The 27,153-nt window shown below is 43.7% G+C and overlaps 1 protein-coding gene and 1 long non-coding RNA gene across 2 annotated transcripts in view; one reads left to right on the top strand and one right to left on the bottom strand.

Moving 5' to 3' along the window:
* Nucleotides 1–12,642, bottom strand: part of ASPM (assembly factor for spindle microtubules) — a 62,315-nt gene extending 49,673 nt beyond the window's left edge. Inside the window, exons 1-3 of the mRNA XM_069544984.1 lie at nt 12,111–12,642; nt 4,491–4,634; nt 2,847–4,338 (exon numbers count right to left, since the gene is read on the bottom strand). Of these exons, the coding sequence (XP_069401085.1) occupies nt 2,847–4,338; nt 4,491–4,634; nt 12,111–12,407 (1,933 nt within the window). The 5' untranslated portion in view covers nt 12,408–12,642. The remainder of the gene's footprint in view (nt 1–2,846; nt 4,339–4,490; nt 4,635–12,110) is intronic.
* A 43-nt stretch (nt 12,643–12,685) lies between these two features.
* LOC138416185 (uncharacterized) lies at nt 12,686–25,398 on the top strand. Its single transcript, XR_011247571.1, has 2 exons — nt 12,686–12,826; nt 24,350–25,398. It is a non-coding gene; the product is annotated as an uncharacterized lncRNA (long non-coding RNA).
* The last annotated feature ends 1,755 nt before the right edge of the window (nt 25,399–27,153 follow it).

The following is a 27,153-nucleotide window of genomic DNA, read 5'->3' on the forward strand; positions in this document are numbered from 1 at the left end:
AATCAGAAATGACCCGATAGGGAGTAAAACCCTGGAGACGCGGGGAAAGGCAGTTGCTAAAACATCGACCGTGTAGACGGCTGGGGTCTTTACTGTTACTGTAAAGAGCCTGCCTCACTGGCGCACAGACCTCTCAGCCTGTCACAGGATGGGAGGCAGCAGCGGAAGGGAACACAGCGGGTGATGGATGCTGTGGAACTTTCCGCAGCACCTCTGCGTCCTCAGTGAGATAGGAATCAGGCTCTCGGCTTAGGTGAGGACCAGAGCACCAGCTCCTGAGCCCCCTGCCTGGGGGAACCCCAGCCTGACCACTCACTCCCCGTGATCTCAGGCAAAGACTCAGCTTCTGGATGTGGAGGTTTCCTGACTTGAGCGTGTGCTCATGACAACGTCTACTCAGTCTGACTGCTGTAGGTATGAGAGGAGCTATCAGCAAGGCACTCACAGCGGGGGCTGTGGGGAACGCAGGCAGTAAACACTGGCTGCTTGTCCTCAGAGGGGGAAGGAGGTGCTCGAGGTTTCAGGACCAAAAGGGAGGGGGGCAGTAGTCTGCAGCAGATAGATAAAGTCAACAAAGCAGGACGACAGAACCGAGAAGAGTTGCGTGCTTCCAGGAGATGAGCGGTCACGGTCCAGCAAGGTGCAGGCACAGAGCTGGCCTGGGAACTGGAATGTGCCAGGCAAGCACGAAGACAGAACAAGGGGTTACTATGAGCCGTGAAGGCCAAGCCAAGTGAGAATATGATGACAGGTCAGAGGTGAGGGCCGGGGAAATGGAGGCAGATTCATTGGCTTTTAGCGAAAACGCAGAAATCCCAGCAAGGGAGATGCTCTAAGAGTGTGGCCTAAGGAGGCTGGAACTCACAGGCCAGGGTACTGGAAGGATCTCCTTCAAGGATCTTGAAATCATAAAGACGCATCATAAAGTAGAGGTTTTAGAGAAGGTCTTATGAGCCAAATGTAAAAATTCTCAGTCATCTCTCCCTGTAACAAGGAGAACTCAAGGCGGGGTGGTATGGAAACTGAGCTTCAAGTTGTCTGTGGCCCCTTTGCTTTCTTGTCATCTGTTTCCGGGAAGAAAGGAGAAGCAACAGTCTGGAAGCAGGTATGAGACGGTGGGTGGTCCACGGTCCCAGGAGGTTCCAGGTCAGAGGAGCAGGAGAGAAGGCGTGTTCTCAGGAGAGGGCCAGGTCAGGGCGGGAACAGGAGGAGGGTGCATCCAGCAAAGACAGATGGGAAGGAAGGCGGTGAGTCCAGAGCACACGGGCACTGCAGAGAGCTGGGGAGATGCAGAAGGTGGTTCCAACCGGGGAGTGTACAAAGAGAAGTGAGCTCAAGTACTCGGGTGTGACGTTTCCTGTCAGTCCTGGAATCCCTTAAAATTATCTGTTTCGTAGCCTGTGTGGTTTGTTTTCCTGCCTGGACCCTGACTGGCATCTGAGGCAGTCTGGCATTAGTCCTGACAGTTTCTGAGGCAGACAGGGGTGGGATGGGTGAGGGGTGGGGAAGGAGTGGTGAGGTTCCTCCTAAAGGAAAGAGGAGCTCGGCGGCCTTGTCTTCATCCCTGAATAAGGGCCAAGTAAAGGCTAAGGAGAACGACATCCCTGGGGGAAGGCCCCCTCTGCGTCCCCTGAGACAGTGTGATGGGGGTCAGGTGCGCACTGGGCCCTCAGTCTGGGGCCTGGACTAAGGGGAGGCACGCTCAGTACTTCCCCGGGTGCGACACTTGCAGGGGGAGCAAAGCACTCTGTCGGCAAGACAAGCACGGAGGGGCTTCCCTGACGCTCCAGTGACTGAGACTCCATGTTCCCAGTGCAGGGGCCCAGGTTCAATCTCTGGTTGGGGAACTAGATCCCACTTGCCACAACTAAGAGTTTGCGTGCCATGTGTCCAGAGAAAGACATGATCCAAAAGGATACCTGCAGCCCAGTGCTCACTGAGGCAGGTCACAGTAGCCAGGACATGCACACACAGTCTAACCCGGCAGAGGGCGGATAAAGAAGACGTGGCACATACAATGGAGTGTCACTCAGCCGTTGAGAAGGATGAAACAGCGTCATTTGCGGTGATACGGGTGGGCCTAGAGAGTGTCGTCCTGAGTGAAGTGAGTCAGACAGAGAGGGAGAGATATCTTATGACCTCCCTTATATGTGGAATCTAAAAAGAAATCATATCAATGAACTTACAAAACAGAGAGAGACTCACAGACTTAAAAAAATGAACTACAGCTGCTGGGAGGGAAGGCATAGTTAGGGACCTTGGAAAAGTTAAGTACACACTGCTCTGTTTCAAATGGATGGCCAACAAGGACCTATTGTATAGCACATGGAACTCTGTGCAACTTTATGTGGCAGCCTGGATGGGAGGGGAGTTTACGGGAGAATGGATACATGTAAATGTACGGCTAAGTCCCTTCAGCTGTTCATCTGAAACTATCACAATGTTATTAATCGGCTATACCCCAATACAAAATAAAACTTTAAAGTTTCAGGGAGAAAAATGAGTTCGCATGTTGCAACTAAGACCTGATACAACCAAATAAACAAATATGTTAAAATATTTTTTTTAAACATAAAGACAAGCATTTTAACACAGCAGTTTTTAAAAATTACTGCAGGAAAAACCATGATGAATGAAACATCAAAAATGTAAATAAGAATGAGATCACAGTGATTTCAGAATTCAGCCCTACTCTACATCTGACTCATCTTCCACTAAAGCCAACCGGTGAATGAAAAGTACAAGTTGATTCAAGCTTCTCAATAGCAATTTACTAAACCAAAATAAATAGAAAATATTCCCCATATAGGTACACTTTCATGAAAGATTTTGTGAACGAGACTCACCTGTTTTCCTCTTCAGGTTTACTTTCTCTCTGTGGCTAACACGTTTCAAGGAGGAGGTTAGCACTTTGTGTGTGTGTTTAACAGTTGATGTTTTAGATGCCAGAGGAGAAAAATGGGTCCTTTTGACTTCTTGCACTTCCGAGCATTCTGTAACTCTTACCCTCACATTTTCATCTCCTGTGTGTCCCTTACTCTTTCTTTTATGAGCAACTGAAGCTGCCTTGCAGGGAGGAGTTACAATGTTTTTAGAGCTCTTAGGTCTGCTCAGTATTAAATCTCTAGTTGGAAGAAGAGGATGAAAATCATCTTTCTCTTTTTGATCATCTGTTTCTTTTTCACAGTCACCCACTACAACATTGAGACATCTTTTTGCCTTTGGTTTAACAGTCTCCATTTGGTTTTCTACAGCGCAAGTGGGCTTTCTTTTAGTCACAGTGGCAGAAAGTATTGGGCGTCTCTTAATAGGTTTTTCACGGCTGTGACTAGAAATATCCTGAACTGCCAAAAATTTAGGCTGGTTCTGTTTTTTAAAAGTGTAAGAGTTTGACATCACTTCTAAAGCTTTGGATGCTTCAAAAGTAGCTTTTGGAGATTCTAACTGCTGACATTCAGAAATACAAGGTACAGCTGCATTTTTTCTCTCGTCTTGAGGAGGCTGTGAGTCCTGAAAACGTCTAGTTGATAATGGCAATTGACATGTTTGCTGAGATATACATATATATGCTATATTATCTTTTAAAAATTGATTTGGGGAGAGAATTGGGTTGACGGACTCTGTTTCTAGATCCTCATTTAGTCCATAGTTATCATTTATGAAAGAATCTGGACTTAGAATTTTCCGACAGATTTCATGTACCCTTTTTGATTCCAAAAGCACAGGCCTTGTATTACCTTTCACAAACATATCTGGTGAGAGGCACTTCACGAATTCTGGTTCATTATTAGATGCATGGCTATTATTCACAAAAGAATCCGGACTTAGAAAATGTCCTTGGCTTTGTGTGATGTTCAAACTTGAAGAATAATTTGGGGTAAGAGTAAGTTTACCGTTCTCTTCAGTCTGACTATTAACATTGTCTATGGAGTCAAAGGAGGTTTCAGTTATGCCTTTCTCATTAAAATGAAAATCTTTTGCAGTGTTGGCACCGTCTGCTTTCTCCAGTTCCCCATTTTCAGAAGCAGGAAGGGACGTGTAGGTCGTAGAGCGACGAACATGAAGTGGCAAGCAGGTCTCCCTGTGGCACTCTTGGAATGCGGGGCTGATAGGTGATATAGGGAGTTTATTTTCTTCAAGGATTAAAGGATTGCTTTCTGGTGGGGAACAGTTTCCATTTGTAGCCAGATTCTCACAGGCTTGTAGCGGGCTCCTAACTTTGTCAGCTTTGGGGGAAACATTAAATGTTTTATTTACATTTTGAATATTTGAAACCTTCTTGTTATGTCTTGAAGAGGCCGATACTTTCTTCTTATTAATAGTATCCCAAAGAGTCCTCTGCAAAAATAAGCAAAACATACAGATTAAGTTGATAACTATTGAATACTACCTGTAAGCAATATTATGAATGTTACTTCAAGAGACCTGCGAACAAAATGATTTTACATATTATTTCCTAGAGTAAATATAAAATGATGAAAACTTATTACCTTTTTCTTTTTCGGCTCTTCTGCATTTCCTAGTAATATAGCTTGGTGTTTCAGAATATCATTTACAAGAAATGTCACAGTCTCTCTTACTCGGCCTCCTTTCAACGGTGTCCAGGTAATAGAAACAACAATTTTTTCTTTAGGCTATAACCAAAAGAACACATTTTAAATTACTATAACAGTATTGACTTATAACAACACAAACATGGACTGCAGCCCACCAGGCTCCTCCGTCCATGGGATTTTCCAGGCAAGAGTACTGAAGTGGGGTGCCATTGCCTTCTCTGCATAACAGTAGTGATTTATAACAACACAAACGTATTCTATATTATATACAAATAGGGCTTCCCTGGTGGCTCAGACAGTAAAGAACCTGCCTGCAATGCAGGAGACCCAGGTTCGATCCCTGGGTAAGGAGGATCCCTTGGAGAAGGACATGGCAACACACTCCAGTATTCTTGCCTGGAGAATCCCATGAACAGAGGAGACTGGTGGTCTATTGTCCGTGGGGTTGCAGAGTTGGACACAACTGAACAACTAACACCCCCATCATCAATAGAGAGAATATAGTAGAGGGTTAATAATTGTTACTCACCAACATTTAACAAGTCAAATGTATCTTCCTATCCTACCTCATTTCATTCTAAGGAAAAAGGCTACCAGTAATAACAAAGTTCACAACAAAATAAAATTATAATAAACTCTTAATTGTATATGAAAGCAGTGGAACAGAGAGTCTACGAATCACTTTATTTTAGTTCAGTGGTTTTTAAAAATTTAATCACATTATTTCCACTTCTTTAGACTATGTACAGAACTTCCATTTCAAATACAAATACCTTATATGAGAAAGACATTTTCAGAAAGAAATGTAAAGATGATCAGCTAAATTCTTTGCTCCTCACAAGCTTCTCTAAAGTCCACAGCACCATTATTGATACTCTAGGCCTAGTTTCAGGTATCTAACGTAACTATTCTGAATCTCACATCCCTAGGAAGCAGATACTGTCATGATGCATGTTTTATAGATGACATAATCAAGGTTCAGGAAGCGTTATGAATTCTGCAGCCCAGAGAAACAAGGAGTAATTTCAATTTTCAAATCTTAAGAAATACATTTCATGAGGCTATAGCCACCATGAAGAGTGCTTCTTCTAATGGATCTGGGAAAGGTAAATTAAAAACCTTCTGAAAGTGATCCACCATTCTGGATGCCATTAAAAACATTCATGATTCATGAGAAGAGGTCAAAATGTCAACATCAACAGGGATCTGGAAGTTGATTTCAGTCTTCCAGAATGACTTTGAGGGGTTCAAGACTTCAGCAAAGGTGCAGATGTGGTAGAAATAACAAGAGAACTTGAATTTTAAGAGGGAAGAATAAATCCCACTCCACAGTAGATCTGTTTCTTTACTTTAAACTTTGTATTCCTTTGCTTTTGTACAAGTTAAAAATGTTGCAGGTAACTTGAAACATACAGGAGAGCCCATTCTCAAGGCTCTGACCTTTAAGTGTTACACTTTCCCATTAAGATAGAGGTTAAAAAGTTGTAGAACAGAGAACAGCATTTGTCCTGTTAGGGGTTTATGGGAACATCATGACCTGACCTATAGGGACAGCGGCAAGAACAAAGGATTCTGACACCAAGAAGTTTCTACCAACCAACCACATACCCCCCTCTTAAAAATAAAAAAAGAAGATCCACTGTCTTTTTGGTCAGCTGAATTTCCATATAACATCACTACTCCTTGCCCCAACAGCTCATCTCTAGGATTATTAGCCTGTTGCATGGTGAGCAGTACAAGTGTGGACTCAGTAACAGATTTAGAAGTATCTGAGGATGTGACTGAAAAGCTGCAGTTTCATGATAAAACTTGAATGGATGGGAAGTTGTTTCTTATGGATGAGCAAAGAGACTGGTTTCTTGAGGTGGAATCTACTCCTGGTGAAGAGGCTGTGGAGATTACTGGAATGATGACAAAGGATTTAGCATATTACATAAACTTAGTCGGGAAAACAGAGCAAGGCTGAAGAGGAGAGACTTCATTTTGAAAGAAGTTCTGCTGTGGCGGAACAGTACTGCAGGCTACAGAGAAATTATTCGTGAAAGGAAGAGCCAATCAATACAGCACACTTCACAGCTGTCTTACATTAAGAAATTGGCACAGTCACCCCAGCCTTCAGCAACCACCACCCTGACCAGTCAGCAGCCACCAACATCAAGGTCAGACCTTACAACCACATAACAGGTATAGTTTGCAGAAGGCTCAATTGACTGTTAGTATCTTTTAGTAGTAGTCCTTTTAGTTGAGATACATATATCGTCTTCTTCAACATGAGGCTATAGTACACTTAAAAAATTACAGAATAGTGTATACATAAATTTTATATGCACTGGGAAACCAAACAATTCATGTGACTCATTTTTCTATGATTTTCATTCTGTTGCAGTGGTCTGGATGAGAACCCACAATATCTGAGATCTGCTTATACTTAATGGGCTTATCTTTCAAATTTCATTGTCACTGAGATTCAGATGAAATTGTCTGTTTAGGATAAATTCAGGAGTGTGAATTCTTACTACTTGCTTCTCAATTTATACATAATTTTTTTTTTTTCAATTTAAAAAGGGGAGTTCCTAGAAGGAACTACTGAACAAATGGTTATTGAATGCCTAATGGCATACATAGTACCTGACACAGAGGGGGCATATGTTAAATATTTAAGTGACAAAATTATTGAGTGAATGAAAAGCACACATGGCCTCTGGTCTCATGGACACTATATTCTGCTCAATAAAAGAAATGACAAAATCTAAGTAAAAAGATAAGCTCAAAAATACAAGTTCCCAGTACTGTCATCAATGAAACAAAAAAAGGTTGAGAGGCACAGCAACAGTGAAGGGAACCATACTTTCTAACTGGCTAATCAGAGATTATAATAATTATAATATTTAAGCTAAAACAAAGTGTAAGAATGAGCTGGATACACAGAGCTAAGTGAAAGTAGCTTAATTGTGTCCGACCCTTTGAGACCCCATGGACTGTCCATGGAATTCTCCAGGCCAGAATACTGGAGTGGGTAGCCTTTCCCTTCTCCAGGGCAGCTTTCCAACCCAGGTATTGAACCCAGGTCTCCCACACTGCAGGCAGATTCTTTACCAGCTGAGGCACAAAGGAAGCCCAAGAACACTGGAGTGGGTCGCCTATCCCTTCTCCAGGGGATCTTTCCAACCCAGGAATTGAACCGGGGCCTCCCATATTGCAGGTGGATTCTTTGCCAACTGAGCTGTCAGGGAGAAGCAGTTCAGAAGGTACCAGCACATGCATAGCCCAGGAACCAGAGGGTTAGGGTTACAGTTAGGGCTGCCTCGTAGGACAACCCCAGAGACAGAAGACCAGTGTGGCTTAATAGTAGTGAGAAGGCAAATGAGCTGTGATACATGACGCTGGAGAGAGAAGCAGAGGACTTCTGTATATCTGAAACCTCTTCAGCAGATCTAAACACTGAGGACATTACTTAGGTGTACATTTGGCTTCAGAGGTTTTGTTTTGCTTGTTTGCCTATTTTCTTTAAGGCATACCAAAATGAAGTTCAAGTCTTTTTATCCTTAACTGAAGGCTTAATCCTGTAACCTAGGACAGTACATCGGGAAAAAAGATGCTCAAAATGTTCCTGCCCTTTCCTCTTTCCTGCCTTCTCCTCCTCCATCCACTCTCCCGTGAGGAAATCCTTCTTTAATCTGTAACAGTCCATAAACTGAGGCACTGACAGCAAGTCAGTTCTGAGAGACACTTGAAAGGGATTTATAACTGATACCCGCTTTTCGGACTGTGATGGTGATAGTCTATCCACAAAACTTGACTTTTTATGGAGACAAATACTCTCAGAGGTGTAAAAACTGAGATAAAACATGAAGCATTTTGCTTTTTCCCCTTGGTAAGTCTTCATTTGGATTCCCTACCCATTTCCCCCTTGCTTTCAACCTCTTAGTAACTCAAACAAAACAAATGAGGGAACTGATCTGTTATACATTTTCTTTTAAATACCTTCAGGAATGGCAGTCTATGCATCACTGCTAATCTTTTTGAACAGAAGCATTGCCGAGTGTCTGAGATAAGAGTGATACTATTTTATCTGGATTCTAAGAGAGACATTAGAAAGTCAGGATAGCAATTTAAAATGTGTACTGCTTCTCTCCTTGGGGAGGAAATTTTTAAAAGCTGGGAATCAGTGAACAAAATCATTTGTCATTTCCCTCAAGTCCTAAGATTCTGCAGTCTTTGTTTACACGCTCCCTTATTAGTGACAAATCAGAAAATGATAGTTGTAGCCAGTGACAATGGAAGGTACCTGGTTATTAACTGAATCTGGCTCGCCCCCTGGTGGCCATAAGTGCAATGAACAGAACAGTCTCAGGAGCCCAGAGGTGAAGAGAGGGAGGGAAGAGTCAGGTTTGGGGCTGCTATTAAGCCAGTTCATCCAAGTCTTCCAGTCAGATCAAAATAGCATCACACTCACTGCAGACAGAAGAAAGATGGCTTATTTTATTAAAGAAGTGCAAGTGGCCTCGTGTTAGTTTCTACTCATCTGTCACAGAAGCTCATATTCCCATAACTGGCACCAATGAGTCTGTTAAACCGTCCAGTTAAATTTTTCACACACCTGGCTACAGGAATCACTTTGAGGGGTTTGTGGAAAGTAAAGATGCCCTGGCCCTCCCCATGTCCTCCCAGGAGTGATGCTGAAGCAGGGTCCTGGTACCTGTGGTTGTTCAAAGCTCACCAGGAGGTAACATGCAGCCAGGATGGACACAGAGCTGAACTCCATTCAGTGTGGGGGTGGTTTAGTCGCTAAGTCATGTCCAGACTCTTGAGACCCCGTAGACTGTAGCCTGCTAGGTTCCTCTGTCCATGGAATTCTCCAGGCAAGAATACTAGAGTGGGTTGCCATTTCCTTCTCCAGGGGATCTTCCCAACCCAGGAATCAAACCTGGATCCCCTGCAATGCAGCCAGATTCTTTACCAACTGAGCTACAAGGGAAGCGTTTAATGTGCCAGGTGGTGATTTTAACTGACTATCATTATGAAGACTCAGACCCAAATGACACACCCCCTACATGACAGCCGTTATGGGCAGACTCTAGCACACCGGTATTATCAAAATTTTAAAAAGCATGATTTGGAGAGTAAGAGAAACCCAAACGATCATTTAAAATTTTTTTTCCCTTTGTTCTCAATTTTATAAGCTGAATTTCTCACACAGTACCTGGCAAAAAGTAGGTGCATGAAAAATACAGTTTTTAATGTATCATGGGAAAAAAATAGATAAGTACACCAAAAAAAAAAAGTTTTTTCCTTGAAAAGGGCTGTCCATAAATCTGCTCTGCAAAAAATATCCTGAATGAGTCTCTGGTCCTTCATTCCTTTTCAGGCCTAGATACACTGTATTGTAGACCTATTTTTACACTAACTGTGAAGTCACTCTCTGGCAGGTATAACCCTTTACCTCATGGTTCTTGAGATGCCATCTGTATAAAAAAGGTTTTGTTTAAAATGCAGTTTTCTGTATATAACCCCAGAGATTTGCATTAGCAAGTGTGGAGTGATGAGCAGAAATCTCCCATATTACAAGCAATCCAGACAACTCTGATGTGAGTGGTTGAGGCATCTCAGAGACATGCTGCTTAGGCGTACGGTGGCATGCTAATTCACCAAGGGTGTTTTAGATAAGGGATGTTCACTTAGGTATTTTCTACTATTGTGCTTTTCAAAATGTGGACCAGTAGCAGAGGCATCACCTGGGAACTTCTGAGAAAAGCACATTCTAGTTGTCCTCTGCACATATGGAATCAGATTCTGAGTGGCCCCAAGTATTTTACCCTTAGGTGATTCTGATGCCCTCAGATTTAGAACCACCAGTCTCCTCAAAACATCCCATCCTTCTTGGTGCCTATCTGATGCAGCATCTCCTTGTTCTTGGAATTTCCCCTCATCCTCCTAACATATGTCTTTAGGAAGGAACCATGCCTCCTGTCTTTGAATCTATATAAGTGAAAGTGCATGGGATTTAAAGACCTGGATGAGAATCCCAACTGTGTCAGTCGCCAAGAATAAAACTATGTGTAAATGTTTTCCACCCTCTGAGCATATTTCCTCATTAAAAATTAAGAATGGAACATTTATTCAGGACACAGTCAAGATCTTTGCTTGAAGCTTTCTCTCATTTGAGCACCATGCACAGCTTTAGCTGGCATTATTTCCAACTAATAAACGAGAAAATAGAGACTCAGAAGACTGAACCGAGCTGCCTAACTCTGATCCACTGCACACAAACCCTTTGACAGTGGTGCCTTATCCTCTAATGTAAATAATGACTCCATGAGTTTGTTGTAAGGATTAAATAAGGCAACAGACTTGAGAACAATTTGTAAAAGGTAAACATTATGTTTGTATGTATTATCTTAGTGGTTGAGTGGAATCAACACACCCAAACCTGAAGCTGAGGGAAACCAACAGGTAATAAAAGACAAGCTTTGTTTTAAAGCAGAAACCATAAAACATCACAAACATATGGTTTAAAAGAACAGTTAACTTTTATAATATAAAAGTATAATTCTAAAAAAAAAAATTCAAAAACGTTAGTCCCACAAAACAAAAAAGAATAAGTAGAAGTATAGTGTAGATAGAAAAAACAAGTATTTGTTTTCCCACAAAAAGAAAAGCAAACATTTATAAACTAGAGGGGAAGGGCAGGTTCTTAACTGTAGCTGAACAAGTGCTTAAGTCAGTGGACCTCAGCTTAGAGCCATGTATCACTGCGTTAGGAAGCGGTTATTTAGGCAAGGAGTGGGACTCTCAGCTAATTTTTTTTTTTTTTCTTCTCACACTTTCAGAGGTTCTAACCAATGGAAAGACTACTGCAGTCCAAATAAGGATGTAAATTCTCTAGATTTTGATGACAGGAATGGGAGCTTGACTGTGCCCAATGTAATGCAGAAAAGCTACCCTGGAAATCCTTGAAATGGCAGTCACAAAATTAAATTTGAATCACCATTAAAACTACACTACAGCAAAGGAAAAAACAAAAGATTAAAATGATAAAGTGTGCATACTTGTTGAAAACACCCCTGAGAAAGTGTTTTTGATTTTGTTGCTATTTGGCCAAAACGAAGCTCACCAGAAGAGTAGTTACTCTGACACTCCATGGAGCCAGTTTCCCTTTAGAAACTAAAGCGCATATTAAGATGACTGACAGAAAGCAATTTAAAAACCCTACTCTCATCAGAGTACTCCTGGCAATCTTAAATGCAGACAGGAAAATGGATAGATGGATGAATAGATGAGAGATAAGAATATTAATTGTAAACGTGCCATCCACTCCTCTAGAACTGCCAATCTGCTCGAGGCCCTAAGTCAAGGCAGGAATGTGCTCCGAAGGATGCCCGGCGCGGGCGCTGTCACCGCCGGGTCCCCGCCCACCCGGGCTCCTCTTGCCCCGGGGACAGGGGCTCACCAGCGTCTGAGGGAATGAATCACTCGGCTTTTACTCAGGTCCGCTCCTGCCCCTTCCGAGCCCGGCTCCCGGAGCGCGGCAGGGAGGCCGCACCCCTCTCCTACCTGCAGCACGAAGGCGCTCGGCCAGATCGTGAAGCCGCGTTCGGCGGCGGGGCCGCGGGACAGCCGCACGGCGGCCGCCTCCTCGTTGGGGTTGTCCAGGGTCAGGGGCAGCGTCCGCGAGGCTCCCAGGCGCACGTCCCCGAAGCAGAGGAAGGGCGACCTGCAGAAGTGGCTGAGGGACAGGACGGCCGGGGACGCAGCCTCCTCCTCGGCGCGGGGACCCCTCGGCCCCGCCCGCGGCCTCGGCTCCGGCGGGCTCCGCTCCCAGCAGCCGCGACCCCGCTGCCAGGTCGCCATCGAGGCCTCTGGGTGCGCCCCGCTGCTCCGAGCGGCCTCCGCAAGAACGCCCACCGCCTCCCCTCAAGGAGCTGTGGGGATCGAGAAATAACTCGCCCCCTTTACTGTCCAGTTGCTAGGACCCAGGAAGGCGTCCGGACGCACAAACTCAAACTGGAGAGAGAAGCGAACTGAGAAGAGGTTTTGCCCCGTTTAAAATTCCCGCCTCCACCAATGGGCTTCCCAGGTTCCGCCCACCTTCAAGCGGGACCAATCGGTGAGCAGCAGTGCCAGCCAATGAGAAGCCGGAGCCTTATTTAAACGTGGCGGCGACGGTGACGGGTAGCTCTCGCTGAGGAGACAGCTATGGTAGCTGGGTCTCGGCTGCCTCTGAGGAGTGGAGCTCAGGCTCGGAATACACCTTTCGATTTTGCGAACAGGTTGGTGGAAGCGGAGAAAGTCACAGCACTTCCTCCGGAAATGCAGCTGTCTTGGCGGTTGCCGGCACGGTCATTGCCTCACAGTACTTTGAGGGAGGTCAATGTACTCGCCCAGGATCCCTCCGCCACTTCCTGGGCCCAAAAGGGAGAAAATGAGGAAAATGAAAATTAAATGTACAGTTAGTGTGGACGTGCTGATGTCAGTGCGTGGTGTCGGTGCAGCGGCTCAGTAATTTACCTGCTGGTTCTTACCTCGGGATTCTGGGAGCAAAACCAGGTAAACAAACAAAACCCGAGATTCCCAGTAATTCATAAGCGTGGTCTTGATGGGCATGGCCCTCGACAGATAACTTCTCGGTTTTCATTTTAATTGTAGATATCTGATAGTAATGATTGTAGCCTACATGTTACTCTCTGCCAGGGGCTGTATTTATCTCGCCTTCGCTTCCACCCTGGGGGGAAGGGACCGTTATTCGTGATTCACAGAAGAGCGAGGCCGGCGTCCAGCCAGCTGGGAGTGGCGAGGCCAGGAGGGGCACCGGCGGTTCGGCTCCTCTTGCTGTCCCCGCTGCCCGCGCTGCCTCTAAAGACAGGAGGAGACTGAAAAATAACCCGTGGATGTGCGTACAGCCACACAGAATACATGAAAAGAAAACTCCCTGAGTGGAAAACCAAAATGAGGAAAGTGAGATCGGAAATTGTATTCACTGACACCCAATTTGACCTGATGTTGAACCCTGGTACCTCAACGATATTTAATCAAACGTGTTTATGGAGGTTTCTTAAAAAATCCTTCAGGACTGATGCACAAGGAGAGTGCTACTACATACATTTTTAGCAAAATGTTTAAATGAATGACAATAACTTTTAAATACACAATTTATATTTATTATTTTGTACAGTGAATGTTACTCATCAAATTAACGTTGCAAATATAGGCCCTGTTAAGCTTAAGTCACTGAAATGTTTGTCTCAACTTTTTTAACATGATAGGAACATATTTTGTTTCTATATGTTCTCCCCTCACAGGTTTCTCTTCATAAAGCAATGCTGTTGATGCACAATTTTTAAAAACCCAAAATGAACTATACTGGATATTTTTTGTTTGCCCTCCACTTCCACCCTTCACCCTTTTCCAGCCTGCTCTTGGCTGTGAGATGCTGGCTGTGTTCTGTATTTGCTACATCCATAGGTTTCTTACTCTGTGAAGTCTGTTTTAGCCAAAGAGGTAAGCCAGGGTACTCCCCCCACCCCATCCACCTTGGGCTGGCTCCATCTCCACATTAAAGTCACAAGTAGCTGGAGAGATGCTCTCTCCTATTGGAGATCTGGGTGTGGGGACACCACAGTGTCACTAGGCCCAGGATAAGACCCTATTGCTTGTTTCCTGCAACCCAGACCTCTCTTTGTGAACAGTCCCTTTATTAAGCTTCTTGAATTACAGTAAATTGGAGAGGGCCAACTATTTCCTTAGTGACCTTGGCTGATACAACAATGGCCTTGGGAAATTGCCTCTTCAGGTAGAATTCTGAATTGAGTTGCTTATAATTGAGGAGCACAGGGGTAAACTCTTACTAGCAAGAAACACACCATGACAATCCAAAGGGTGGGGTAACATCCTGGGTCCTCAAATTATCCACTGGACACTGTCCAAGCTTAGTGTCGTCCGGTTTTACCTGACACCCTAGAGAGAATACATAGAGAAAAAAAATGAAGGTACCACTAAGAACATATTGAGAACAAGAATGTGTGGATAGGAGCTCTGAAGAAGCCCCTCACTTCCTGTTGTCTCAGGGAACATATGGCCAAGGATCAAGCCCACGTCTTCTGGTAAATGTGGCAGCACTAATTAAATACCCAACCCTGCCAGCCTCTTAGCTAAGAGGAGAGAGTGGAACCCTGTGAAAATGTATCTTCAGTTCAGTCACTCGGTCGTGTTCAACTCTTTGCGACCCCAAGAACCTCAGCACGCCAGGCCTCCCTGTCCATCACCAACTCCCGGAGTCCACCCAAACCCATGTTCATCGAGTCGGTGACACCATCCAACCATCTCATTCTCTGTCATCCCTTTCTCCTCCTGCCCTCAGTCTTTCCCAGCATCAGGTTCTTTTCCAATGAGTCAGCTCTTCGCATCAGGTGGCCAAAGTACTGGAGTTTCAGCTTCAACATCAGTCCTTCCAATGAACACCCAGGACTGATCTCCCTTAGGATGGACTGGTTGGATCTCCTTGCAGTCCAAGGGACTCTCAAGAGTCTTCTCCAAACCACAGTTCAAAAGCACCAATTCTTTAGTGCTCAGCTTTCTTTTTGGTCCAACTCTCACATCCATACATCAGTTCAGTTCAGTCACTCAGTCGTGTCTGACTCTTTGCGACCCCATGAATCGCAGCACGCCAGGCCTCCCTGTCCATCACCAACTCCCGGAGTTCACTCAGACTCATGTCCATCGAGTCCGTGATGCCATCCAGCCATCTCATCCTCAGTCGTCCCCGTCTTCTCCTGCCCCCGATCCCTCCCAGCATCGAAGTCTTTTCCAATGAGTCAACTCTTCTCATGAGGTGGCCAAAGTACTGGAGTTTCAGCTTTAGCATCATTCCTTCCAAAGAAATCCCAGGGCTGATCTCCTTCAGAATGGACTGGTTGGATCTCCTTGCAGTCCAAGGGACTCTCAAGAGTCTTCTCCAACATCACAGTTCAAAAGCATCAATTCTTCAGAGCTCAGCCTTCTTCACAGTCCAACTCTCACATCCATACATGACCACAGGAAAAACCATAGCCTTGACTAGACGGACCTTAGTCGGCAAAGTAATGTCTCTGCTTTTGAATATGCTATCTTGGTGGGTCATAACTTTTCTTCCAAGGAGTAAGCGTCTTTTAATTTCATGGCTGCAATCACCATCTGAAGTGATTTTGGAGCCCCCCAAAATAAAGTCTTGACACTGTTTCCACTGTTTCCCCATCTATTTCCCACGGAGTGATGGGACTGGATGGCATGATCTTTGTTTTCTGAATGTTGAGCTTTAAGCCAACCTTTTCACTCTCCTCTTTTACTTTCATCAAGAGGCTTTTTAGCTCCTCTTCACTTTCTGCCATAAGGGTGGTGTCATCTGGATATCTGAGGTTATTGATATTTCTCCCAGCAATCTTGATTCCAGCTTGTGCTTCATCCAGCCCAGTGTTTCTCATGATGTACCCTGCATAGAAGTTACATAAGCAGAGTGACAACATACAGCCTTGACGTACTCCTTTTCCTATTTGGAACCAGTCTGTTGTTCCATGTCCAGTTCTAACTGTTACTTCCTGGACTGCATACAGATTTCTCAAGAGGCAGGTCAGGTGCTCTTGTATTCCCATCTCTTTCAGAATTGTCCACAATTTATTGTGATCCACACAGTCAAAGGCTTTGGCATAGTCAATAAAGCAGAAATAGATGTTTTTCTGGAACTCTCTTGCTTTTTCCATGATCCAGCGGATGTTGGCAATTTGATCTCTGGTTCCTCTGCCTTTTCTAAAACCAGCTTGAACATCAGGAAGTTCATGGTTCACGTATTGCTGAAGCCTGGCTGGGAGAATTTTGAGCATTACTTTACTAGCGTGTGAGATGAGTGCAATTGTGCAGTAGTTTGAGCATTCTTTGGTATTGCACATCTATACATGACCACTGGAAAAACCATAGCATTGACTAGATGGAACTTTGATGGCAAAATAATTTGGATAAAATTTTAAAGGCTGAGAACTTGTAATTCTTTCCACAAACCTCACTTTCCAGCAGAGTCAGCCCCCTCTGCCAGTCCATTATATTGATATTTGCTAATTAAATCTAATGAACAAGAAATAGCTATCAGGTACTGAGATTTTATACATCTAAAAATTTATTGGAACACAGTAAATGAGCCCATTCATTTACACATTATCTGTGACTGCTTTTACACTACAGTTCCAGGAGAAATGGTATGGCCTCCAAAGTCTAAACTATTTGGTATCTGGTCCTTTACAAAGAAGTTTGCCATCAGGGATCTAATCCAAAGAACCAAACTAGTTGTGACAAGCAAACTTCTGTTATAGAATCAGTGGTGTCCAACAGCTTTGGTCTGAGTGGGCCCAGAGTTCACAACCTGCAAAGATGACTTGGGTCCTGTAATATCTCCTCCTCCCATGCTGTCTACATCTGTACCTTGGGAAGGTGGGGGTGTTCCTTGAGCATTTCATAAAGGAATAAAAAGCCGGGTTAATGGAAGGATGTTTGCCATCCAAGGAGAACCAACCCCTCATAGTCAACAAGAGTCTGAAATGTAGTACTTGGGTGTAATCTCAAGAATGACAGAATGATTTCTGTTCGTTTCCAAGGCAAACCATTCAATATCACAGTAATCCAAATCTATGCCCCAACCATGCCAAAGAAACTGAAGTTGAACCCTTCTATGAAGACCTAAAAGACCTAGAACTAACACCAAAAAAGATGTCTTTTTCATCACAGGAGACTAGAATGCAAAATTAGAAAGTCAAGAGATACCTGGAGTAACAGGCAAGTTTGGCCTTTGAGTACAAAATGAAGCAGAGCAAAGGCTAATAGAGTTTTGCCCCTGGTCATAGCAAACACTGGCTTCCAACAACACAAGAGAAGACTACACATGAACAGCACCAGAAGGTTAACATCAAAATCAGATTGGTTATATTGTTTGCAGCCAAAGATGGAGCAGCTCTATACATTCAGCAAAAACAAGACTGGGAGCTAACTGTAGCTCAGATTATGAACTCCTTATTGTAAAATTCAGACTTAAATTGAAGAAAGTAGGGAAAACCACTAGACCATTCAGGTATAACCTAAATCAAATCCCATATGATTATATAGGGGAAGTGAGAAATAGATTGAAGGGATTAGATCTGATAGACTGCCTGAAGAACTATGGATGGAGGTTTGTGACATTGTACAGGAGACAGTGATCAAGGCCATCCCCAAGAAAAAGAAATGCAAAAAGGTGAAATGGTTGTCTGAGGAGGCCTTACAAATAGCTGAGAAGAGAAGCTAAAGACAAAGGAGAAAAGGAAAGTTATACACATCTGAATGTGGAGTTCCAAAGACTAGCAAGGAGAGATAAGAAAGTCTTCCTCACTGATCAGTGCAAAGAAATAGAGGAAAACAATAGAATGGTAAAGACTAGAGCTCTCTTCAAGAAAATTAGAGATACCAAGGGAATATTTCATGCAAAGATGGACACAATAAAAGACAGAAACAGTATAGACCTAACAGAAGCAGATGATATTAAGAAGAGGTGGCAAGAACACACAGAAGAACTACTCAAAAAAAGATCTTAATGACCCAGATAACCACTACAGTGTAATCACTCACTTAAAGCCAGACATCCTGGAGTGCAAAGTCAAGTAGGCCTTTGGAAGCATCACTACGAGCAAACTAGTGGAGGTGATGGAATTCCAGTTGAGCTATTTCAGCTCTTAAAAGGTGATACTCTGAAAGTTCTGCACTCAATATGCCAGCAAATTTGGAAAACTCAGCAGTGGCCACAGGACTGGAAAAGATCAGTTTTCAATCAAATCCCTAGGAAAGGCAATGCCAAAGAATGTTCACACTACTGCATAATTATACTCATCTCACATGCTGAAAAAGTAATGCTCGAAGTTCTCCAAGCTGGGCTTCCATAGTATGTGAACAGAGAACTTCCAAATGTTCAAGCTAGATTTAGAAAAGGCAGAGGAACCAGAGATCAAATTTCCAATATTCACTGGATCATTGAAAAAGCAAGAGAGTTCCAGAAAAACATCTACTTCTGCTTTATTGATTATGCCAAAGCCTTTGACTGTGTGGATCACAACAATCTGTGGAAAATCCTTCAGGAGATGGGAATACCAAACCACCTTCCCTGCCTCCTGAGAAACCTGTATGCAGGTCAAGAAGCAACAATTAGAACTATACATGGAACAATGGACTGGTTCCAAATCAGGAAAGGAGTACATCAAGGCTGTATATTGTCACCCTTCTTATTTCACTTTTATGCAGAATACATCATGCAAAATGCCAGATTGGATGAAGCACAAACTGGAATCAAGATTGCTGGAAGAAATACCAATAACCTCAGATATGCAGATGACATGACCCTTATGGCAGAAAACAAAGAAGAACTAAAGAGCCTCTTGATGAAAAGTGAAAGAGGAGAATGAAAAAGTTGGCTTAAAGCTCGACATTCAGAAAACTAAGATCATGGCATCTGGTCCCATCACATCATGGCAAATCGATAGGGAAACAATGGAAACAGTGAGAGACTTTATTTGGGCGGGGGGGGGGGGTGGCAAAAATTAATGCAGATAGTGACTGCAGCCATGAAATTAAAAGACACTCCTTAGAAGAAAAGTTATGACCAACCTAGACAGCATATTAAAAAGCAGAGGCATTACTTTGTCTGCAAAGGTCTGTCTAGTCAAGGCTATGGTTTTTCCAGTGGTCATTTATGGATGTGAGAGTTGGACCATAATGGAAGCTGAGCACCAAAGAATTGATGCTTTGGAACTGTGGTGCTGGAGAAGACTTGAGAGTCCTTTGGACTTCAAGGAGATCAAACCTATCAATCCTAAAAGAAATCAGTCCTGAATATTCATTGGAAGGACTCATGCTGAAGCTGAAATTCCAATACTTTGGCTACCTGATGCAAAGATCCAAAACATTGGAAAAGATCCTGATCATGGGAAATACTGAAGGTAGGAGGAGAAAGGGACGACAGAGGATGAGATGGTTGGACGGCATTACCGACTCGAAGGACATGAGTTTGAGCAAGCTCCGGGAGTTGGTGATGGACAGGGAGGCCTGGCATGCTGCAGTCCATGGGTTTGCAAAGAGTTGGACAGAACTGAGTGACTAGTCTGCTGAACTGATATATGGATGTGGGCGGTAGGCCAGATTTGAGTAGAGCTACATTTCATCTTCCTCTCGGGAGTAGATGACAACACTCTCAAGAGCAGGATTTGCATAGGTGCATCTGGTCCACTTCAAAAGGGAGATGTGAATTGGCTCTCTGCTGACTCAAAGGCAGCAGCCAACAGCTTGAGCAACTGGTCCAAGGTTTGGGAAAAGGAAAATGAAAAGTTGGTGACAAGTAGGTCTGGGAAGGAGAGGTATGTCCAATATAGGGACAGGAAGTTAAGAAATTTGTGTCCCAAGTAAATGCCCATCAGAGAGCATCCATGGCCAAGAAGGAGTTCACAACTCAAGCAAACAAGATAACCTGCCATGCTCAGGTGTCAGGACCTCTTTCCTACTAACAAAGGCCAAGCAGAACCCCAGTGTAACACCCCTACCCAGGACCAGCCAGCTGCCTGTGGTGTGTGGGTTACATTAAACCCCTTCTGTCATGGATGAGGTGATACTGTCCTCTCTGGAGTAGATGCATTTTCTGAGTCAGGAGGCTGTACCTCCCCATGGACCTGTAGAATGCTTCTTCTGGAACCAAAGAATCTGTGGGGGTTTTCAAATGTGTCTAAAATCTGAGCCACTTCTTCAATCAGTTCAGTTCAGTTGCTCAGTCATGTCCAACTCTTTGTGACCCCATGAATCACAGCACGCTAGGCCTCCCTGTCCATCACCAACTCCCAGAGTTCACTCAAACTCATGTCCATCGAGTCGGTAATGCCATCCAGCCATCTCTCATCCTCTGTCGTCCCCTTCTCCTCCTGCCCCCAATCCCTCCCAGCATCAGAGTCTTTTCCAATGAGTCAACTCTTCACATGATGTGGCCAAAGTACTGGAGTTTCAGCCTCAGCATCAGTCCTTCCAATGAACACTCAGGACTGATCTCCTTTAGAATGGACCGGTTGGATCTCCTTGCAGTCCAAGTAACTCTCAAGAGTCTTCTCCAACACCACAGTTCAAAAGCATCAATTCTTTGGTGCTCAGCTTTCTTCACAGTCCAACTCTCATATCCATACATGACCACTGGAAAAACCATAACCTTGACTAAGATGGACCTTTGTCGGCAAAGTAATGTCTCTGCTTTTTAATATGCTATCTAGGTTGGTCTCAGAGAAGGCAATGGCACTCCACTCCAGTACTCTTGCCTGGAGAATCCCATGGATGGAGGAGCCTGGTAGGCTGCAGTCCATGGGGTCGCTAAGAGTTGGACAGGACTGAGCGACTTCACTTTCACTTTTCCCTTTCATGCATTGGAGAAGGAAATGGCAACCCACTCCAGTGTTCTTGCCTGGAGAATCCCAGGGACGGGGGAGCCTGGTGGGCTGCCATCTATGGGGTCGCACAGAGTCAGACACAACTGAAGCGACTTAGCAGTAGCAGCAGCAGGTTGGTCTACTTTCCTTCCAAGGAGTAAGCGTCTTTTAATTCATGGCTGCAATCACCATCTGCAGTGATTTTGGAACCCAGAAAAATAAAGTCTGACACTGTTTCCACTGTTTCCCCATCTATTTCCCACGGAGTGATGGGACCGGATGGCATGATCATAGTTTACTGAATGTTGAGCTTTCAGCCAACTTTTTCACTCTCCTCTTTCACTTTCATCAAGAGGCTTTTTAGTTCCTCTTCACTTTCTGCCATAAGGGTGTTGTCATCTGCATATCTGAGGTTATTGATATTCCTCCTGGCAGTCTTGAGTTCAGCTTGTGCTTCTTCCAGCCCAGTGTTTTTCATGATGTACTCTGCATAGAAGTTAAATAAGCAGGGTGACAATAACAGCCTTGACGTACTCCTTTTCCTATTTGGAACCAGTCTGTTGTTCCATGTCCAGTTCTAACTGTTGCTTCCTGACCTGCGTATAGGTTTCATAAGAGGCAGGTCAGGTGGTCTGGTATTCCCATCTCTTTCAGAATTTTCCACAGTTTATTGTGATCCACACAGTCAAAGGCTTCGGCATAGTCAATAAAGCAGCAATAGATGTTTTTCTGGAACTCCCTTGCTTTTTACATGATCCAGCGAATGTTGGCAACTTGATCTCTGGTTCCTCTGCCTTTTCTAAAACTAGCTTGAACATCGGGAAGTTCACGGTTGACGTATTGCTGAAGCCTGGCTTGGAGAATTTTGAGCATTGCTTTACTAGTGTGTGAGATGAGTGCAATTGTGAGGTAGTTTGAGCATTCTTTGGCATTGCCTTTCTTTGGGATTGGAATGAAAACTTACCTTTTCCAATCCTGTGGCCACTGCTGTTTTCCAAATTTTCTGGCATATTGAGTGCAGCACTTTCACAGCATCATCTTTCAGGATTTGAAATAACTCAACTGGAATTCCATCACCTCCACTAGCTTTGTTCATAGTGGTGCTTTCTAAGGCCCACTTGACTTCATATTCCAGGATGTCTGGCTCTAGGTGAGTGTTCACACCATCATGATTACCTGGCTCATGAAGATCTATTTTGTATGGTTCTTCTGTGTATTCTTGCCACCTCTTCTTAATATCTTCTGCTTCTGTTAGGTCCATACCATTTCTGTCCTTTATCGAGCCCATCTTTGCATGAAATGTTCCCTTGGTATCCCTAATTTTCTTGAAGAGACCTCTAGTCTTTTCCTTTCTGTTGTTTTCCTCAATTTCTTTGCATTGATTGCTGAAGAAGGCTTTCTTCTCTCTCCTTGCTATTCTTTGGAACTCTTCATTCAGATGCTTATATCTTTCCTTTTCTCCTTTGCTTTTCACTTCTCTTCTTTTCACAGCTATTTGTAAGGCCTCCCCATACAGCCATTTTGCTTTTTTGCATTTCTTTTTCATGGGGATGGTCTTGATCCCTGTCTCCTGTACAATGTCACGAACCTCTGTCCATAGTTCATCAGGCACTCTATCTATCAGATCTAGTCCCTTAAATCTATTTTTCACTTCCACTGTATAATCATAAGGGATTTTATTTAAGTCATAGCTGAATGGTCTAGTGGTTTTCCCTAATTTCTTCAATTTAAGTCTGAATTTGGCAATAAGGGGTTCATGATCTGAGCCACAGTCAGCTCCTGGTTGTTTTTGCTGACTATATAGTTTCTCCATCTTTGGCTGCAAAGAATGTAATCAATCTGATTTCGGTGTTGACCATCTGGTGATGTCCATGTGTAGAGTCTTCTCCTGTGTTGTTGGAAGCCAGTGTTTGCTATGAGCAGTGTGCATTCTCTTGGCAAAACTCTATTAGCCTTTGACCTGCTTCATTCCGTATTCCAAGGCCAAATTTGCCTGTTACCCCAGGTGTCTCTTGACTTCCTACTTTTGCATTCCAGTCCCCTGTAATGAAGAGGACATCTTTTTTGGGTGTTGGTTCCAAAAGGTGTTGTAGGCCTTCATAGAACCGTTCAACTTCAGCTTTCAGCGTTACTGGTTCGGCAGAGGCTTGGATTACCATGATATTGAATGGTTTGCATTGGAAACAAACAGAGATTATTCTGTCATTTTTGAGATTGCATCCAAGTACTGCATTTCAGACTCTTTTTTTGACCATTATGGCTACTCCATTTCTTCTAAGGGATTCCTGCCTGCAGTAGTAGATATAATGGTCATCTGAGTTAAATTCACCCATTCCAGTGCATTTTAGTTCGCTGATTCCTAGAATGTTGACGTTCATTCTTGCCATCTTGTTTGACCACTTGCAATTTGCCTTGATTCATGGAACTAACATTCCAGGTTCCTATGCAATATTGCTCTTTACAGCATCGGATCTTGCTTCTATCACCAGTCACATCCACAGCTGGGCATTGTTTTTGCTTTGGATCCATCCCTTCATTCTTTCTGGAGTTATTTCTCCACATTAGGCACCTACTGACGTGGGGAGTTCCTCTTTCGGTATCCTATCATTTTGCCTTTTCATACTTTCATGGGGTTCTCAAGGCAAGAATACTGAAGTGGTTTGCCATTCCCTTCTCCAGTGGACCACATTCTGTCAGACCTCTCCACCATGACCAGCCCATCTTGGGTGGCCCCACATGGCATGGCTTAGTTTCATTGAGTTAGACAAGGCTGTGGTCCGTGTGATCAGATTGACTAGTTTTCTGTGATTATGGTTTCAGTGTGTCTGCCCTCTGATGCCCTCTCACAACACCTACCGTCTTACTTGGGTTTCTCTTACCTTGGAGGACAAGGGGTATCTCTTCACGGCTGCTCCAGCAAAGCGCAGCCGCTGCGCCTTACCTTGGACAAGGGTTACCTCCTCACGGCTGCCCCTCCTGACCTTGAACATGGAGTAGCTGCTCTGAGCCCTCCTGCACCCGTGCAGTTGCCGCTCCTTGAACATGGGGTTGCTCCTCTTGGCCGCCACCCTGACCTTGGGTGTGGGGTAGCTCTTCTCCCCCTTCTTGCCGCTGCACTGCCATGAGATTTGACCTCAGCTCCAGGGGAGATATTGAGCCAGAGCCACCAGCTCAACCACTAGACTCCTGACCCACCGGAGCTACCCCTTCTTCAATAGGGGAAGCGTGTGTCTCTTGAGTGGTGGGGACTTTGGAGTTCACAGTGGCAGAAGTGATGTGATACTATTTCCTAGATTAGGTTATAGAAGCCTGCATCTTAAATCCTGTGTTCTCACTCTGTATTTTTTGCAGGGGGAGTAGCCAGCTGCCTATCACCATGCAGCCCTGTGGAGAAAGGCCTTCGAACTCTGGCCCAGATGTGAGCTTGGAGGTGAAACCTGCTCCAGGATGGCCTCTAGAGACTGCACTGCCCTGAGCTTTGACCTCAGCTCCAGGGGAGATCTTGAGCCAGAGCCACCAGCTCAGCCACTAGACTCCTGATCCACCGGACCCAGCAGGCAATAAATGCCTGCTGTTTTAAGACATTGTCTGCTATAATTGGTCTAATTTGTTACACAGCAGTAGAGAATTAGGTTTCTCACACAACACTGACTCCAGTGGGAATACATGCTTCGCAGAAATGAACTCCTGTCCATGGATTTCACTGAGCTACCAGCTGCCCACAGAGGCTGAATTATGGTGCCAGATGCAGACAGCAGCTGACAAGGTCAGGTGTGTCCTGTGACACAGCTTGTGCCTTTTATAAACCAGCAGTGGCCCCTCCCGTGACCAGAGTGTACAGTTCTGGGAGAATGGCCCTCACTGTCACAGGGGACTGCCCATCCATGAGGTTTTCTGCACTTTAGACTTCTTGGGGAAAAACAGCAGGTGGCTGCTTCAAGCGTAATAGCTGTCATTAATGTTTGAATATATATTAATTAGCCACTTCAATTTAGTTCAGTTGCTCAGTATTGTCCGACTCTTTGCGACCCCATGGACTGCAGCACACCAGGCGTCCCTGTCTATCACCAACTCCCAGAGTTTACAAACTCATGTCCATTGAGTTGGTGATGCCATCCAACCATCTCATCCTCTGTCGTCCCCTTCTCCTCGTCCAATCTTTCCCAGCATCAGGGTCTTTTCTAATGAGTCAGTTCTTCGCATCAGGTGGCCAAAGTATTGGGAGTTTCAGCTTCAGCAATCAGTCCTTCCAATGAATATTTAGGACTGATTTCCTTTAGGATGGACTGGTTGGATTAAAAACCATTAAATATTAATGATTTATACATTTAACATACAAAATATTTGAAAATGTATCGATTATGAAAACTGAATAAAATTTTAATACTTGTGCCCCAGGAGTTTGGTTTTCTATGTGTTCACTGTCTTTTCATTCAATTCTTCAGGAGGGAGGCAGAGCACTGTGCATTGTCATGCTGTGAAAATGTGTTCAATAAAACCTAGATATGCTTTATTAGGACCAAAGAACTTTATTTAAATATCTAAACAACACAAAGAACTAGTTCAGCATACAACATACTTCCTAGTCTTCACAGAGAACTGAATTTTTCTATAAAGACATTGGTATTCAGGAAACACAAGACAGTCAAAATATCTAGAAAACTCACAAGATACTTTACACACAGTTGACAAAATAATAAATCTTGGTATTTTAGATTTTTCTTTGTAATTGCTTTTAAAAGTTCTAATGATTAAAAACAAAATTTAAGATTGGAGACTGAAAACAGGGTTCAAAGGCATTTCCACTTTAATGTACATCATAAATCTCATAATCCAAGTGCCCACCTCTGTGCTCATTTTTGGCAGCCTCAGTCATCAGCTGTAATACAGTTTTATCCACAGGGATAAGAAAAGTCCGATTGTTACAAGGAATAAAAATTGTGTACTCATAAAGCAGGAATACCAAGCAACAGGGTGAAATAACAATAAGTGTGCACACTCTCCATTCAACAAATGTTTTAGAATCTCTAGCAGTAATATGAGCACCCAAATTACTTCTTTACCTAAGAAGTTAGGGGGGGAAAAGCAGAACAAAAAGACATATCCATTTTGTATAACCTCTACTCTCTGAATATAATTCTTATTTTCTCTTTATACGAATGGCTATAGAGGCTCAATTTACGTGGGGATTTTTCAACAGTCCCAGACTCAAGATCAGTGCACAGCAAGTTGAAAGATGAAGAGTAAATACAGGACAGATACTCTCTCTACCAGCCCTTCCCCTCATTCTCCAGAGACCTACTGCTGCTACTTCTGCCTTCTCAAGGCCACTGCCAAAGAGGAAGCACAGAAAGCATGCTACTAGTCCAGAATAAAAGTACCTTTAAGTAGAAATAATTTTTGAGAAAACAGGAACAGTCCCCCTCCCCAAAAACCATTACAGACTTTAGAGAGGAATGTGCAAAAGAAAGGAGAGGACCTAAAAAGAACTGTCTGTGGTTCCTAGAAATTACTCGAAAATTATTCTCACATTGGCCATTATTCAGCCTAGTAGTAAGTGACATTTACCATAACACTACTACAGGTTTTAGAAATGTGACTTACTCATTAAAAAATACATTTTGAGTCATTTAAAATTTGGCACTGAATCTTAGAATGATCCAAATATGACTTCAAAAGTCCTAATTTTTCCTGAGTTCATCAACTCAAGTTGTCAGTTGGTTGGGATGTTGCTTTTTAGAGATTCATCTCAAACCATCACCTCTGGCTCAGTTTTAGGCAAACTGAGGAAAGAAGCTGCTTTTTAGAGCAGGGTGGTTTGGTAACGGATTATTCAGAAGAAAAGGCGGGAGATGGGAGGAGATGGAGAGGCAGACACACTGCTCATTTGTCAGATTCCTCTAGTGAGCATCTAGAGACAGGCCCAGGAGTGGCTTTGCAGTAACTAGAAAGGCCACAATAGTAAAGATTAAAAAAAGTTCATACTAGTACTTGATGCCAGTTTCCCTAAAAAAATATAAAGCAACCTAAAAAAAAACAAAACTGTTGCCTGACCAGCAGGCAACACAAACATAAGAACCGTAGCAATAACAAAACAACCACAACCATTTATTAACCAGCACAATCTAGCCAGCAGAGTCAACTCCAAGCTACTA

The sequence above is a fragment of the Ovis canadensis genome, chromosome 12 (genome assembly GCF_042477335.2).
Source record: "Ovis canadensis isolate MfBH-ARS-UI-01 breed Bighorn chromosome 12, ARS-UI_OviCan_v2, whole genome shotgun sequence".
Taxonomy (NCBI): Eukaryota; Metazoa; Chordata; class Mammalia; order Artiodactyla; family Bovidae; genus Ovis; species Ovis canadensis.